Genomic DNA, 14,122 nt, shown 5'->3' with positions numbered 1-14,122 from the left:
TGTCACCATCTGCAGTGATCATGGAGCCCAAGAAAGTAAAATCTCTCACTGCCTCCATTTCTTCCCCTTCTATTTGCCAGGAGGTGATGGGACCAGTGGCCATGATCTTCGTTTTTTGATGTTGAGCTTCAAACACTGTCCCACCATCTCATCCTCTGTCGTCCCCTTCTCCTTGTGCCCTCCATCTTTCCCAGCATCAGGGTCTTTTCCAGGGAGTCTTCTCTTCTCATGAGGTGGCCAAAGTCTTGGAGCCTCGACTTCAGGATCACTGTCCTTCCAGTGAGCACTCAGGGCAGATTTCCTTCAGAATGGGGAGGTTGGATCTTCTTGCAGTCCATGGGACTCTCAAGAGTCTCCTCAGCACCATAATTCAAAAGCATCAATTCTTCGGCGATCAGCCTTCTTTATGGTCCAGCTCTCACTTTCATACATCACTACTGGGATAACCATGGCTTTAACGATACGGACCTTTGTTGGCAAGGTGATGTCTCTGCTTTTTAAGATGCTGTCTAGGTTTGCCATTGCTTTTCTCCCAAGAAGCAGATGTCTTTTAATTTCGTGACTGCTGTCACCATCTGCAGTGATCATGGAGCCCAAGAAAGTAAAATCTCTCACTGCCTCCATTTCTTCCCCTTCTATTTGCCAGGAGGTGATGGGACCAGTGGCCATGATCTTCGTTTTTTGATGTTGAGCTTCAAACACTGTCCCACCATCTCATCCTCTGTCGTCCCCTTCTCCTTGTGCCCTCCATCTTTCCCAGCATCAGGGTCTTTTCCAGGGAGTCTTCTCTTCTTATGAGGTGGCCAAAGTATTGGAGCCTCAGCTTCGGGATCTGTCCTTCCAGTGAGCACTCAGGGCTGATTTCCTTCAGAATGGGGAGGTTGGATCTTCTTGCAGTCCATGGGACTCTCAGGGCTGATTTCCTTCCGAATGGAGAGGTTGGATCTTCTTGCAGTCCATGGGACTCTCAAGAGTCTCCTCCAGCACCAGAATTCAAAAGCATCCATTATTTGGCGATCAGCCTTCTTTATGGTCCAGCTCACACTTCCATACATCACTACCGGGAAAACCATAGCTTGAACTATATGGACCTTTGTTGGCAAGGTGATGTCTCTGCTTTTTAAGATGCTGTCTAGGTTTGCCATTGCTTTTCTCCCAAGAAGCAGATGTCTTTTAATTTCGTGACTGCTGTCACCATCTGCAGTGATCATGGAGCCCAAGAAAGTAAAATCTCTCACTGCCTCCATTTCTTCCCCTTCTATTTGCCAGGAGGTGATGGGACCAGTGGCCATGATCTTCGTTTTTTGATGTTGAGCTTCAAACACTGTCCCACCATCTCATCCTCTGTCGTCCCCTTCTCCTTGTGCCCTCCATCTTTCCCAGCATCAGGGTCTTTTCCAGGGAGTCTTCTCTTCTCATGAGGTGGCCAAAGTCTTGGAGCCTCGACTTCAGGATCACTGTCCTTCCAGTGAGCACTCAGGGCAGATTTCCTTCAGAATGGGGAGGTTGGATCTTCTTGCAGTCCATGGGACTCTCAAGAGTCTCCTCAGCACCATAATTCAAAAGCATCAATTCTTCGGCGATCAGCCTTCTTTATGGTCCAGCTCACACTTTCATACATCACTACTGGGATAACCATGGCTTTAACGATACGGACCTTTGTTGGCAAGGTGATGTCTCTGCTTTTTAAGATGCTGTCTAGGTTTGCCATTGCTTTTCTCCCAAGAAGCAGATGTCTTTTAATTTCGTGACTGCTGTCACCATCTGCAGTGATCATGGAGCCCAAGAAAGTAAAATCTCTCACTGCCTCCATTTCTTCCCCTTCTATTTGCCAGGAGGTGATGGGACCAGTGGCCATGATCTTCGTTTTTTGATGTTGAGCTTCAAACACTGTCCCACCATCTCGTCCTCTGTCATCCCCTTCTCCTTGTGCCCTCCATCTTTCCCAGCATCAGGGTCTTTTCCAGGGAGTCTTCTCTTCTCATGAGGTGGCCAAAGTCTTGGAGCCTCAGCTTCAGGATCTGTCCTTCCAGTGAGCACTCAGGGCAGATTTCCTTCAGAATGGAGAGGTTGGATCTCCTTGCAGTCCATGGGACTCTCCAGATTCTCCTCCAGCTTAATTGTATTTCAGTTCAATAACTTTATTAAAATACATGTTTTGTTACGCACAAATGGCTTGAGATACCTATGAGGTCCATAAATGACCATATAGCATCTATTCAACCCAAAAAACAGGGGCAATTTGTTGCTGACAAAGGAGAGCTGGACATAGAAAGGGCCCCATTCCCTTCAGGAGCTGAGGGCCTGGTCCAACCTCAATCCGGCCCTGCGGCTGGCCTACCTCACAGGCTTGTTGTGAGGGCAGAAACGTTCCTGCGCATGCGTGAGAGCTCCTTGGGATAGAAATGCGCAGGCGAGTAAACTGATAAATACATGTGAGGAAAGGAAGAGCGGGCGGGGAGCAAGTGTCGCCGCGGGGTCGGTCTAGATGACCCTGGTCGGCGCCAGAACCCCTTGGCGCCAACGCGGCGCTGAGGCGAGGGGACTACAACGCCCACAATGCACCGCGCGCGGCGGCCGAGGCTCCCGGAGGCCCCGAGAGGCGGGCCAAGATGGCGGCGGCGCCTGCTCTGAGGCGGAGGCCCCGGCGGTGAGTCCTGCCCTGGGGGGGGGGCACGGGAGGGGAAGAAATATTGTAATTATTTATTAAATTCCCGGCCCTTCCCTGTGAGGGAGTGCGGGGTCTGGGGTCTCTCCCTCCCCCTCCCCCCCAAAGATACTCCCCTCCCCCCCTTATTCGCTTTGGGGTCGAGGGGGGCACCTCATGGAGCTCAGTCCAAAGGCAGGCAACCCCCCCCCCGGGACACGCTTCTCTGCCCGTGTTCACACACACACACACACACCAGGGGGGTGGGCTAGATGTCCCTTGGGGTTCCCTTCCTAGCCCTCTTCTCCCCCCCCCCCAGTTCCATTATCGAATCCTATGAGAGGCCCCTTATCGATCGGGGGGGGGGTTGGGGGCGCTTCCTCGTTTTATAATGGGTTTGTGTGAGAGTTTTTCTTTTTTAATAATGGTAATAATAATATAATTTATTATTTATACCCCACCCATCTGACTGGGCTTCCCCAGCCACCCTGGGCGGCTTCCAATTTTTTAGCTCCAATTTATTATTTTTATAATAACCAAAAAAGAAGATGCCAATCAAAAATTTAAATCCTTCGTCTTCATTGACTCCCCGTCCTGGTTCCATTGTTTTATACTTATTCATGCACGTCCATCAAATCTTATATTCTTAGCAGTCCAATTTTACAGCCTTGTTCATGTTGTCACAAGTCACCTTTAGAAGTTCAACTAATGTAAAAGCCTGTACACCAGGCTTGCAAAGTATGCATTAAACATCTCCCCCCTTTTTAAAAAAGAATCAGTGCCCTTTTTCCTTCTTGGGTTTCAAATGATCTAATATGTCCTGCATATGGTTGCCATTAATTTGATTCCGAATTGATTTTAGAATGTATTTCAATTAATAGATTGTGATTTTATGTAAATTGTGTTACTTTTACTGTTAGCCGCTCTGAGCCCGGCTTCGGCTGGGGAGGGTGGGATATGAATAAAATATTATTATTATAATATTATTATTATAGTTCATTAATTTGTTTTGCCAGTCTTCTTTTTCTTCTCTGTGAGAGTTTTCCTGATGGGGAGGGGAGTGTTGTATCTGAGCCCCCCCTTCTTCCCTCCCCCTACCTGCCTTTCTCCCCCCCCCCACTAAGTTGGAGTGTAAACCTGCTTGCCAGTAGAACCATTCCCTCCCACCCCCCAAAATGGGGTTACTGTTTCTTTCCAGGAAGCGTTTCTTGAAGGTTTTTAAGCCATCTGTCCTGGATGCTTTCATTGAGATTCCTGCGAAGATGCTAGAATATTTAGAACTTGCAAAAATGACTGGGAGAATAAGAGGAGACTCAAATCAGGAACTCAGTAAAGATAGGACAATACTCAAAGAATATCTTCAAAAGTACAGTCAAACCTCCCTCTGGTTACGTAAACTCTGGGATGCACGCACGGCAAACCTGGAAGTGTTTTGCGCATGTGCAGAAGCGGTCCTCAGGTTGCGGAAACCCCGTGATCCAACTGGACCCCCTGGAACGGATCCCATCCGCAACTGGAGCTGCCACTGTACTGTGATAATGCAAAGCTCCTGACAAATTTTGATTGAATCTTGAAATATAAGGAAATTACAAAAGTCAAAATTTTCCTGATAAGTAATGGGAAAATAATAACAATGAAGTGCGTATAGAACAATAAGATGTAATGTGTGCAATGAGGTGAATCGGAAGTTACAGTGTGTGTGATGTTAAATGTGTAATGTTGTTTGTTAGTGTTTATGGTCTGTTTAGCTTTTGTTTTGTTTTTGGTCTATATTCAATGTAAATTGTTTTGCAAAAAAGAAGAAGAAAAAAGAGAGTTTCCTGCATTGCAGGGGGTTGGGATGGATGACCCCATGGGGTCCCTTCCGACTCCACAATTCTCTGATTCTGCCAGCATCTGCTTGCTTTGTTTCAGTTTTAAAAGCACCCCCGCTGCCTATTGGTTAAAAACTCCCAAGTGGAGAAGTTGGGGCACCCCTTGTCCCCCCAGGTTTTCCGCAGAGAGAAGTGCGCGGCAAAGAAGGAATGCTCCAACTTCTTCTTGCCCCCCACTTCCTGCTGTCTTGTGACAGCTTAAGAGCCTGGGGTGCCACCCTCCTCTGCTGTTAGAATGGCAGAGTTGGAAGGGAAGGGTTCCCCGAAGGCCATCTAGTCCAACCCCCTGCAATGCAGGCGAAACAGATGACCATCCAATTTATGCTTAAAAACACCCCACTTCTTTCCAAAAACACAGGCTTCTGTGTCTACACTGAAGGGGTGTCTTGGTATTGCTAAGGGAACCCGGTGAGCAAAACCCAGCATGGCAGAGCGCCCTTGGTTGTAGGCAATGGCAGTAGTAAGGCAGGGCAAAAATCACATCTGGCTTTTCAGGATATTGCTAGAGAGAACAGCTGGACGTGAATTACAAGAAAACCAAAGTCATGGTTTTCTCAAGAAACTATAGGGTCCCTGCATGGTGCATGTACAACCAACTAATTGAGCAGGTCAACGTTTTCAAATATCCTGGCCTTATTTTCCAGTCTATGGGGTCATGGGGAGCAAATGTGCAAAAGAAAAAGCGTCCCAAAGCGCCATAATTCTGAGGCGCTTTTTCCGCCAAAAGGTGGTAAACATACACCATCAGTCCTGGAAGTGTTCCAAGCTGAACCCCTATATGTCCAAATCTGATCTATTATACGGGGCTCAGATTTGGACAGGCATTTGGATCTTGATTCAAAACCCTAAAATGTGTTTTATAAAACTGACTTTTTATTTCTATTCTTTGTATACCATATTGTTGCTTTATTGCTATGGCCGATGGCTAACGCAAATAAAAATTCATTCATTCGCATCTCACCCAGTCTCCCACTCCTGCTCTTCCTTAAGATTTGTCAGCCTCACAAGAACTTCGTGACTTTGGCTAGCTCAGCTAGCCTCGAGTTCTTGAATATCTGTGTATGAGATGGCGCCCATTTCACAGATGGCACAGTAACCTCTTCTGTGCTCTGCGTTGAATTGATTCAGACCTTTGTCTTTAGGCACTAGTGAGTGAGTGGAGGGGCAGAGGGCTGCTTCTTCCATCCTCTGCGTCCCATATGGAAGCCTAAAGGGGTGCCTTCAAACAGAAGCCCCAACCTCTACACTCAGAGTAGGGCTACTACTCTCCATCCCTCCTCTGATAATCCCCCAGCTCACTAGTAACTTTGCAGACTTTTTTGTAAGGTTTTTTCATCTCATTTTATAATGTATCTCTTCTTCTTTGGTGATCCCTCATAGCTGAGTAAGATTGTCTTCCATAAACACGGTTTTAACAATGAGTCCCTAAGGAACTGTGGAGGCAAATTCTGGACCCACACGTCCTTCCACAGTGGGGACATTGGTTTCCGGGCAGGAGTTGATCACGGCGTGAATTTGCCAAGGGTGCCTTCCTCTTAGCACGTTTCTCCCTTGCACCCGAGGCTGTTCTCCAACTGGAGTGCTTGCAGGCCAGTGTTTCCCAGTTGTTGGTGTTTATACTACATTTTTTAAATGGAGAGAACAATTGTAACTGCAGACGAAAATTAAAAGAAAAGCAAAACTCTACAATACGCATGCAGAATGAGTACAGTTCTTCCTCATTTCATTTCTATACAGCTTTATACTTTATAGAAAAAAAATCTCTATGTGGTTTACAGCCCATTAAAACATCAAATAACCCAGAATAAAACAAATGCAGGAAAACCTTGCAGATCCTTTTCTAAGTGACATTTTGCTTTCCCCTTACTGTATTTATTTACCTGGTTCATTTATATAGTTGCTCCATAGTAGAAGTACTCTAGGAAACCACTGTTTAAATAATGAAGTCCAAGTAAAGACTATCAAAGTTATCAGATTATGAATATTTGTGGACATATTGACAAGACTGCTGAATAAAAGCCCATCCTCTTACCTCTCTTTAGTTACTTGGATTGTTGGTGAGAGACAGCGGAGAGGTAACTAAATACCTTTATTCAGGCTTACGGAACAATTTCCTATTGTTGCTTCACTATAGAACTCTTCTCAGCCAAGACGGTTTCTTTAGGTCCTAAGGAACAGGTATTTATTGCCTATAATCCACAATACGCTCTCAGCTTTTTAAAAAAGTGCAGCTGCCAGTATCAGTGTATCCTGGTGGAGTTTAACAGAGCATGATGTTGCTCAGGGCTTTTCTCTGGGGACTGTGCTACGACTGAAGTGACCCCAAGGGACCCCTCACCTCTGGTGCATCGCCAGGCAAGTGCTGTCGCTGCGTGTTTGTACAAGCCTGCCAAAGTGTACAAATAGCTTTCTGCATTAAGTTTTCCGCATTAAGTTATCAGTGATACACTTTTCTAAAACATTTGGGGGTCCTTTAGTTGACCAAAATGGCATTTATCTCATTTCAAAGCTGTGGTTGAAATTGGTTGCCCAGATCCCTAGAAATGTGATCTTCATTCCTAGAATCATTTGAAATGTTCTGCCCTGAGCACAGGTAGCTCTTTGGAGGTTAAAATAGTTCTAAATTTTCGTGATCCCCCCCCCCTCTAAACTGGAAAACGCTCCGGGGTTTGTTGGCACTGTAATCACAGCAGAGGCAAATGACAGTTCTTCCGTGTTGCGAATGAGGCTGGATCTAGGGCTGTGCCCTTGGCTGCATAATTCTGTGCCGTCCTTCCTCTCTGAGGAACAGCGCACTAAGATGCTGTGTGTCCTGCCAAGGTGGGTCTCTCTCTCTCTCTCTCTTTGTATCAGTGACAAGGCGTGGAGGGAAAGGGGATGCTTTGTTCTCCTTGGGGTGATTGTCAGGACTTTGGCACAGCTTTGGGTGACAGTGCGGGTACTTCATAGCGTTGGCTGGCGGTGATTCTAGGATTTTGTGCGATAAAATGATGGCACGGAGTGACAGTTTCTCTGGTGGTGTAGTGGGAAGGTCATTGCAGGATGCGGTTTTTGCCTCTAGAAAAAATTGTGCAAGGCAGGAAGGGTTTTTAAAAAAATCTACCTTGAACAGTTCTAGGAAAATATCGTTGGGAATTTCTAGCTGGGCATTTCAGAACTTTTTTCCACAAAGAAAAGAACATGTGCTTATGGAACAAAGAATAAACCAGCCTTTTTTTGAGCATAGTGTTGGAAAGTTCTGTTTCTGAAAAGGATGCAATATTCCAAACTCAACTTTGATGAAGAGCATTAAAGTAAGGTATTCCTCCTCCCACCCAAGACTTTATTATTATTGCAAGCTGCCATTAATTTTCACTTTTACAGCTCCCACAATGAATATTTTAAATATTGCTGTTCTTTTTCTTCCTTTTCTCTATTCACATGATGTCTTGAAAACAAAATGTATTTTGAGGATTTCCCCCCCCCCCCCGAAAAGGTGGCATGGGTGCACTGTTTAAATCGGGGCATTTAAACAAAAACATATTTTTTAATTCAGTGAAGGTTGTGATTAAAAGTCAGATAAGGCAAAAAGAAAACCATAATCGGATGGAAAGCCAGTTAAACGCATGGCTGCTATATAGGTTAAGTCACACAGATTGCTCTGTAGTCTACATATGAGGTGATGCAGATGGCATGGCCTTTCCTAAAATAACATAGTTTTGTCTTGTAGCAAGTAGAGTGGGAAGTGTCAGCTATCTGTCTGGGTAGATAGCAGACTGCACCTCTGTAATAATGACTATGCAGAGGTCTTTAGACAATTTAAAAAGCATATTTCCCCCCATGCTTGCTGTTAAGACAGTTTTGTAAGCCTATTATGTAAGGTTACGGTGGCACTGGGATGAATCCTGGCCCTACAGAGTCCCAACGCCAGCTGTCCATTAGTCCGTGCGATTTAGATACTGTCTCTGAGTGAAGAAGGGGAATTGGCGACAAGCTTTCCTGGGTACCATATGAGGCATCCGTGCGTTAAGGGCTATGAACTGTTTGCTTCCCTTCTGACTGTTTCATTCAGTTAGTTCTTGTCTGTCACTCTGCAGTAAAAAAATAAATATATGTTGGGGTCACCAGAGCAGCAGGATCCTCACAGTTGCTGCAGATTCCAACCTTTTGATCCCAAAACTTCATATTTAGTTGCTCTGTAAGAAACATTTGTAGACTAAAGGAGAGCAGGTGTAGCTTGAATGCAGATGTAGTTTAAATGCTCCAGAACATGAGTACCTGACGAGGGAGTCTGCTGCATCGCGCCCATGTGGTGGGAAACATGAGCCCCAGGTAGTGGAGCATTTGACTGGATTTTAGATCATCAGAACAACTGCTTGTAACATACTCTAGTACAAGGTGCCCTATGGCCTAGATGCTGCTGAGCCCTAAAACCCCTAATCTACTTCAGTCCATCTGAGTATCAGTTCTAGGATTCTCAAGCAGAAGCTCCCAGAAATTAACAGCTCAAGTTATTAGCTATTGCGTGAATATTTAAATCTTCTGCTTCCTACCCATGTGGTTGCATGTCCTTCTCACATGTTTTCGTTTTGTTTTGCCTGCAAAATAAATCTTTGAAAGGCCAGCAGTAGATGAAACACCACGAAATACTCCCCATCCGGTTTCTTTATGTCTCAGCCTAACTTACTTGGCAGGGTTGTTGTGAGGATAAAATCATACAATTCAGTGTATGCTGCCCTGTCAAATCCTTGGAAAAAGAGGACACGCATTTGATAATGTTATTTTGCTACTAGTAATAGAACTTGTTGTAAGGCAGGTTTTGTTTAATGCGCCTTAGTGCGTCGTCTGTCCTTCACAGTCTGCTCCATTTCCACAATGCTCCACCCCACTTATTTTTGTGCAAGGCAAGATGTGGCCTGAGAGATACCCAACTGTATTTTCCATTGTTTTTAAGCTCTGTCAGAGCAGCAATATTTTAAAAGAAATGTTTTAACTTTGCCTTTATGTTTGGGGCAATCAGCAACAACACCTGGTCAAACTAGCTAACTCATTTTACATATGTTCATGGGGGGGTTTTTTGGCCTTTGAGGTGTGCCAGTCATTAAGATTGAATTTTGATTATGGTATGGCCGATCACGAAATCAGAGGCATTAATTAAAGCCATGCTGTTCATAGACAAGACGGCAGAAGTGTACCTACAAAAGCCAGGGAAGCTGTTACATAATTGACACCACCCACAGACATAGTTTCGCTTCCTCTGTTGTGTTCCTTTGCTTCTGTACGCGTGCCTTCTTCCCACAGTTGTGCAAAGAGGCATTTATCTTTTCGGTTTTGCCTCAAAGGGCAAAAAAGGCATGAACGTACATAAAATGAGCTAGCTAGCATGACCATGTGCTGTTGCTGATTGCCCCAAACATCAAGGCACAGTTAAAATATTTCTTTAAAATATTGCTGCTCTGACAGATGGAAAATGCAGGTGGGTATCTCTCAGTCCGTCCATCCCCTGCCTACTTGAGCACATTAAGAAAGGAATGCCAGAGGGGATGCATGTTGATTGTGAGGGATGCAGAAAAAATAGTTCCTGTATAGAAAACTAGAGCATAATTCACTTCGGAGTTCTGCTCAAACTCCCCTGCAGCTCTCAGGAGCTTCAGAAAAGCTGTGGTCATGCCCTTGCTCAGCTTTTTTCCATTTCATTGGGACTTGTGCAGAGAAGGGAATTATCCAGTTGAAGTGCATCCTATTTCTCTACTTGAAAGCTTCCCCAAGGCAAGATTTAGAAAGGTTTGCACCACTGAACTCTGGCACGTATGCAGTTGCTCCAAACCCTACACTGAAATGTATTAATAACCAAATTTAATAGCGTTAAGCTTAATAAATAACATTAAAAAGGTAAAGGTGGTTGTTGTTTAGTCGTGTCCGACTCTTCCTGACCCCATGGACCAGAGCACGCCGGCAATCCTGTCCTCCACCGCCTCCCGCAGCTTGGTCAAACTCATGCTGGTAGCCTTGAGAACATCGTCCAACCATCTCATCCTCTGCCGTCCCCTTCTCCTTGTGCCCTCAATCTTTCCCCCCTGACCATTAGGTCCGGTCGCGGACGACTCTGGGGTTGCAGCGCTCATCTCACTTTATTGGCCAAGGGAGCTGGTGTACAGCTTCCGGGTCATGTTGCCAGCATGACTAAGCCGCTTCTGGTGAACCAGAGTAGCGCACGGAAACTCCATTTACCTTCCTGCCGGAGCGGTACCTATTTATCTACTTGCACTTTGATGTGCTTTCGAACTGCTAGGTGGGCAGGAGCAGGGACCGAGCAACGGGAGCTCACCCCGTCGCGGGGATTCGAACCACTGACCTGCATGGGGATTCAAACTAACAAGCTTCTAATCGGCAAGCCCTAGGCTCTGTGGTTTAGACCACAGCACCATCTGCGTCCCATAACTAACATTATTGGGCCTTATATCTAGGAGTTGGACGGTGATACCCTAAACATGGGCAGTTTCTCTTTTCTAATAGAGTGGAGCCTGTTTAAGACTTCTGCCGCCTACCCTGTGATCTTGGACATGTTTACTTGGGGAGAGAATGCTATTAAATCCAGTGGGAGTTGCTCTCATGTAATTGTGTATCGGACTCCGCCTTTCGAAAGGTCTGGAGGCACATGGCACAGCTTCGAAGCTAAGCAGATTTGGCCCTGCGCACAGCCTGAGTGGAAAGACAGCCTGGCAGCCCGAGGGGAACTGCTCTGAGCTCCTCCAAGACAGAAAGGGGCATCAGTGTAAGATCTGAATATTAACTCCTGGATGATCAGAGAGGGCCTCTTCTCCAGGTTCCCTATCACCTGGGGCTAGTGGTTAGTTGTCTGGGAAAAGGGCATTTTTAGCAGGGACACCCCAATTTTCAAATGCTCTCCCAATAGAGGATTTCTCCAGTGTCTACTCTGATGTCTTTCTGGAGCTGGGCAAAGACTTTTATATTTTCCGAGGTTTTTAGCTCTTGCTGATCTGTTTTGTTTTGGCCTTCATTTTATATCTTCACGCTGCTTTGAAAGATCTGCCTTGTTTCTGAATGTGAATTCTGATTGATGTATTTTATCAAAGTAATTGTGGAACTGAAATACAATTAAGAAGAAGTATATTAATAGTGAATTTGCGGGGGGGGGAGCAAGAGAGTGGGGCCCTAAGCTATAGCTTGTTTAGCTTTTATGTTAATCTGACACTGCTTGCGAACAGGACTAGGGGCTGGATGGGTTGTCTCTGGGTGCTGAGCGCTTAGCTCCATGTCTTCAATGGGATCTTCTTCTCTCTTCACTGTTCAGCGGGAGTTAGCTGTAAGCCTGTTAATAGCGTCAGCTGCACCAAGTAACGACTTTCTTTTTTCTCTTGCAGTTTATCATATGGTGGAAAATAGAAGCCAAGCTTCACATCAACAATGCCTGGCAGTAAGTATGGCAACCTGTTGGAAATGTAGTTTGCACTGAGAATTTGAGATTCGGTCCTTTGGAGGAAATCTCTTCTGAAAAAGAAAAGCAGAAACAAAATGTGGCTAGTGTGATGCGTCTTTGAACGTGGAGCTTTGGCTTCAGACGTTGTAGCAGACCTGTTCAATTCTATCCAGCAATTCATTTCTTCGAAATTAACTGCTATTGTGAATAAGCCTAGCAGTTAGAGGGCTTGAGTCTTAAGCTGCTAGGCAAATGTAGCAGTCAAAGTGGAGCTCCCTCCAGTGCAGAGCTAAAACTACTATTTAAATACTTAGCAGAAAATAAAATGGACACTTATCTGTAAAATCTGGCTAACTCCTTTTTTTGATCAAGGCATTCATAATAGAGAGGTCAAGAAATAAATATTCCCACAGTTGAAACGAAAGCTTGATGAAGGAAATAACTGGTGTGCAGTTAGTACTGAGGTTCACAATCATGCAGTCTTTAGATGTGGCTGCTATAATTAAAACATGCACAAAAATGGGAAATCCATTGTAGTACCGGTAATTACTGGCCAAGATGGGCAAGTAGCTCAGCTACTTGTATTCTTGTGCTTCTTTATTTTCTTGTATGCCTGGGTATATCTCCCTTTAAAAATAATTTAAAAAATAAATCAGTCTTTATCCATGTTTAAAGAAACATTTTAAAATTTCTAAGTTATTCAGAAGCTCTGGTCTAGGGGAAAAAAGGGTTACCTCTCTTTAAAAGACAGACTGTTCATTTTCAAGTGTGGTGCCCCTTTTTAAAAACACCTAGTTCAGTGACTTAGAAACATCAATACTTTTCTATTCAGATATTTCTAAGATGTTTTGTGTGTGAGAAGCCTTGATCCTTCTTGCAGAACTAGTGAAATACAATGGCCTTTGATTTCAATATTTTTTCATACTTTTGTGTGTGCACATGAGTACCACAACCTTTCCTTCTGTAGCTGGCATTGTGTCTTGGCTGCCTTTGACAATGGATTAGAAAGAGAGAGAGAGATCCTTTTAAAGTACGCTTTTCAAGTGTGAACAATGTATTCCTTTTATTGAGTGCAGCAGTTGATCAGCATCACTCAGGCTAGGAAGAGAAGGAGCTCTTTCAACATAACGAACAGCAACATGACATTGGCTATACAGCAGATGCAACATTGCAGAAGAAATGTTCTGTACTTCTGGAGCGTTGGCGGGCTGCTAAAGTGAATGTCAAGCTTAAGGCTAATAGCATTTGGAGGTTGCTTGCATGGATGTGGTGAGCTCTTTGCTTTTTCTAAAATTGTATCAAAAATGATCTTCAAATAGATTTAGTTATTTATTTGCTGCTTATGTTCATACTCTTGCCTTCCTCCAAATGGAGCCAGGGAGGCTAACAGCAATTTAAACCATTCAAAACCATTTTCTCTCCCTCTCTCTCTCTCTCTCTCTCTCTCTCTCTCTCTCTCTCTCTCTCACACACACACACACACGTATGTGTGTGTGTGTATATAAAAAATAATAATTAAACAATTCAAACACTGAAGACAGCATCGGTTCATAAAGTACCCTCTCTTGATACACTCTACAATTAGGCACCAAATGCTAGCAAAACAAAATGTGGTTTTAGGCGATGTCGCCAATAAGGGAGAGAATCTGATCACAGCTTCGTTCCATAAGAAGGGGCCTTAACTGAGAAGGCCCTGCTCGGCACCACCTCCCGGTAAACCATGGCCATTGGTGACACTGAGCAGAGCCTTCCCAGCAGATCTCAAAACCTAGGCTGGGGAACAGTAAGGGAGAACCTCTTTTAAGTACCGAGGTCATATAGGACTTAGTATCCTGGAACCAATACCTTGAATTGGTTCTGGTGGCCAATAGGCAGACAGTGCAGAGTTCAGTGTATCAGCATTTTGCACTTATTGCAGCCTCTGGACCATCTTCAAGGGCAGCCCCATGTGTAGTACATTGCAGTAGTCCATTTTTTTAAAAAAACGTGTAAGATGAGCATTCAGTCCAGGGTTCTTGGCTCAGGAGTATTGAAAGCCTGTGAATGCAACAAAGCAGTACATTACTGGTCTCGACTACAATAGGTTGTAGTAATAATCATGATGGAACCAGAGGAGGAGAAAGGTGGTTGTTGTTGTTTAGTCGTGTCTGACTCTTTGTGACCCCATGGACCAGAGAACGC

The 14,122-nt window shown here is 44.7% G+C and overlaps 1 protein-coding gene across 4 annotated transcripts in view; it reads left to right on the top strand.

The window, feature by feature from the left end:
- The first annotated feature begins 2,563 nt into the window (after positions 1-2,563).
- The window catches only part of LOC309374014 (protein EFR3 homolog A), a 49,329-nt gene continuing 37,770 nt past the window's right edge, over positions 2,564-14,122 (top strand). For 2 of the 4 annotated variants that reach the window (XM_081918743.1, XM_081918742.1), the window contains exons 1-2: positions 2,564-2,650; positions 11,886-11,938. In XM_081918743.1, the coding sequence (XP_081774869.1) occupies positions 11,929-11,938 (10 nt within the window). In that variant the 5' untranslated portion in view covers positions 2,564-2,650; positions 11,886-11,928. Of the gene's footprint in view, positions 2,651-6,679; positions 6,700-11,885; positions 11,939-13,017; positions 13,211-14,122 lie in introns of those variants that run through there. The other 2 variants (XM_081918741.1, XM_081918744.1) reach the window with 2 other exon arrangements.

Source organism: Podarcis melisellensis (genome assembly GCF_964234715.1).
Source record: "Podarcis melisellensis genome assembly, chromosome: 7".
Taxonomy (NCBI): domain Eukaryota; kingdom Metazoa; phylum Chordata; class Lepidosauria; order Squamata; family Lacertidae; genus Podarcis; species Podarcis melisellensis.
Note: the sequence above shows the minus strand (reverse complement) of the source record. Positions and strands in the feature narration are given on the sequence as shown.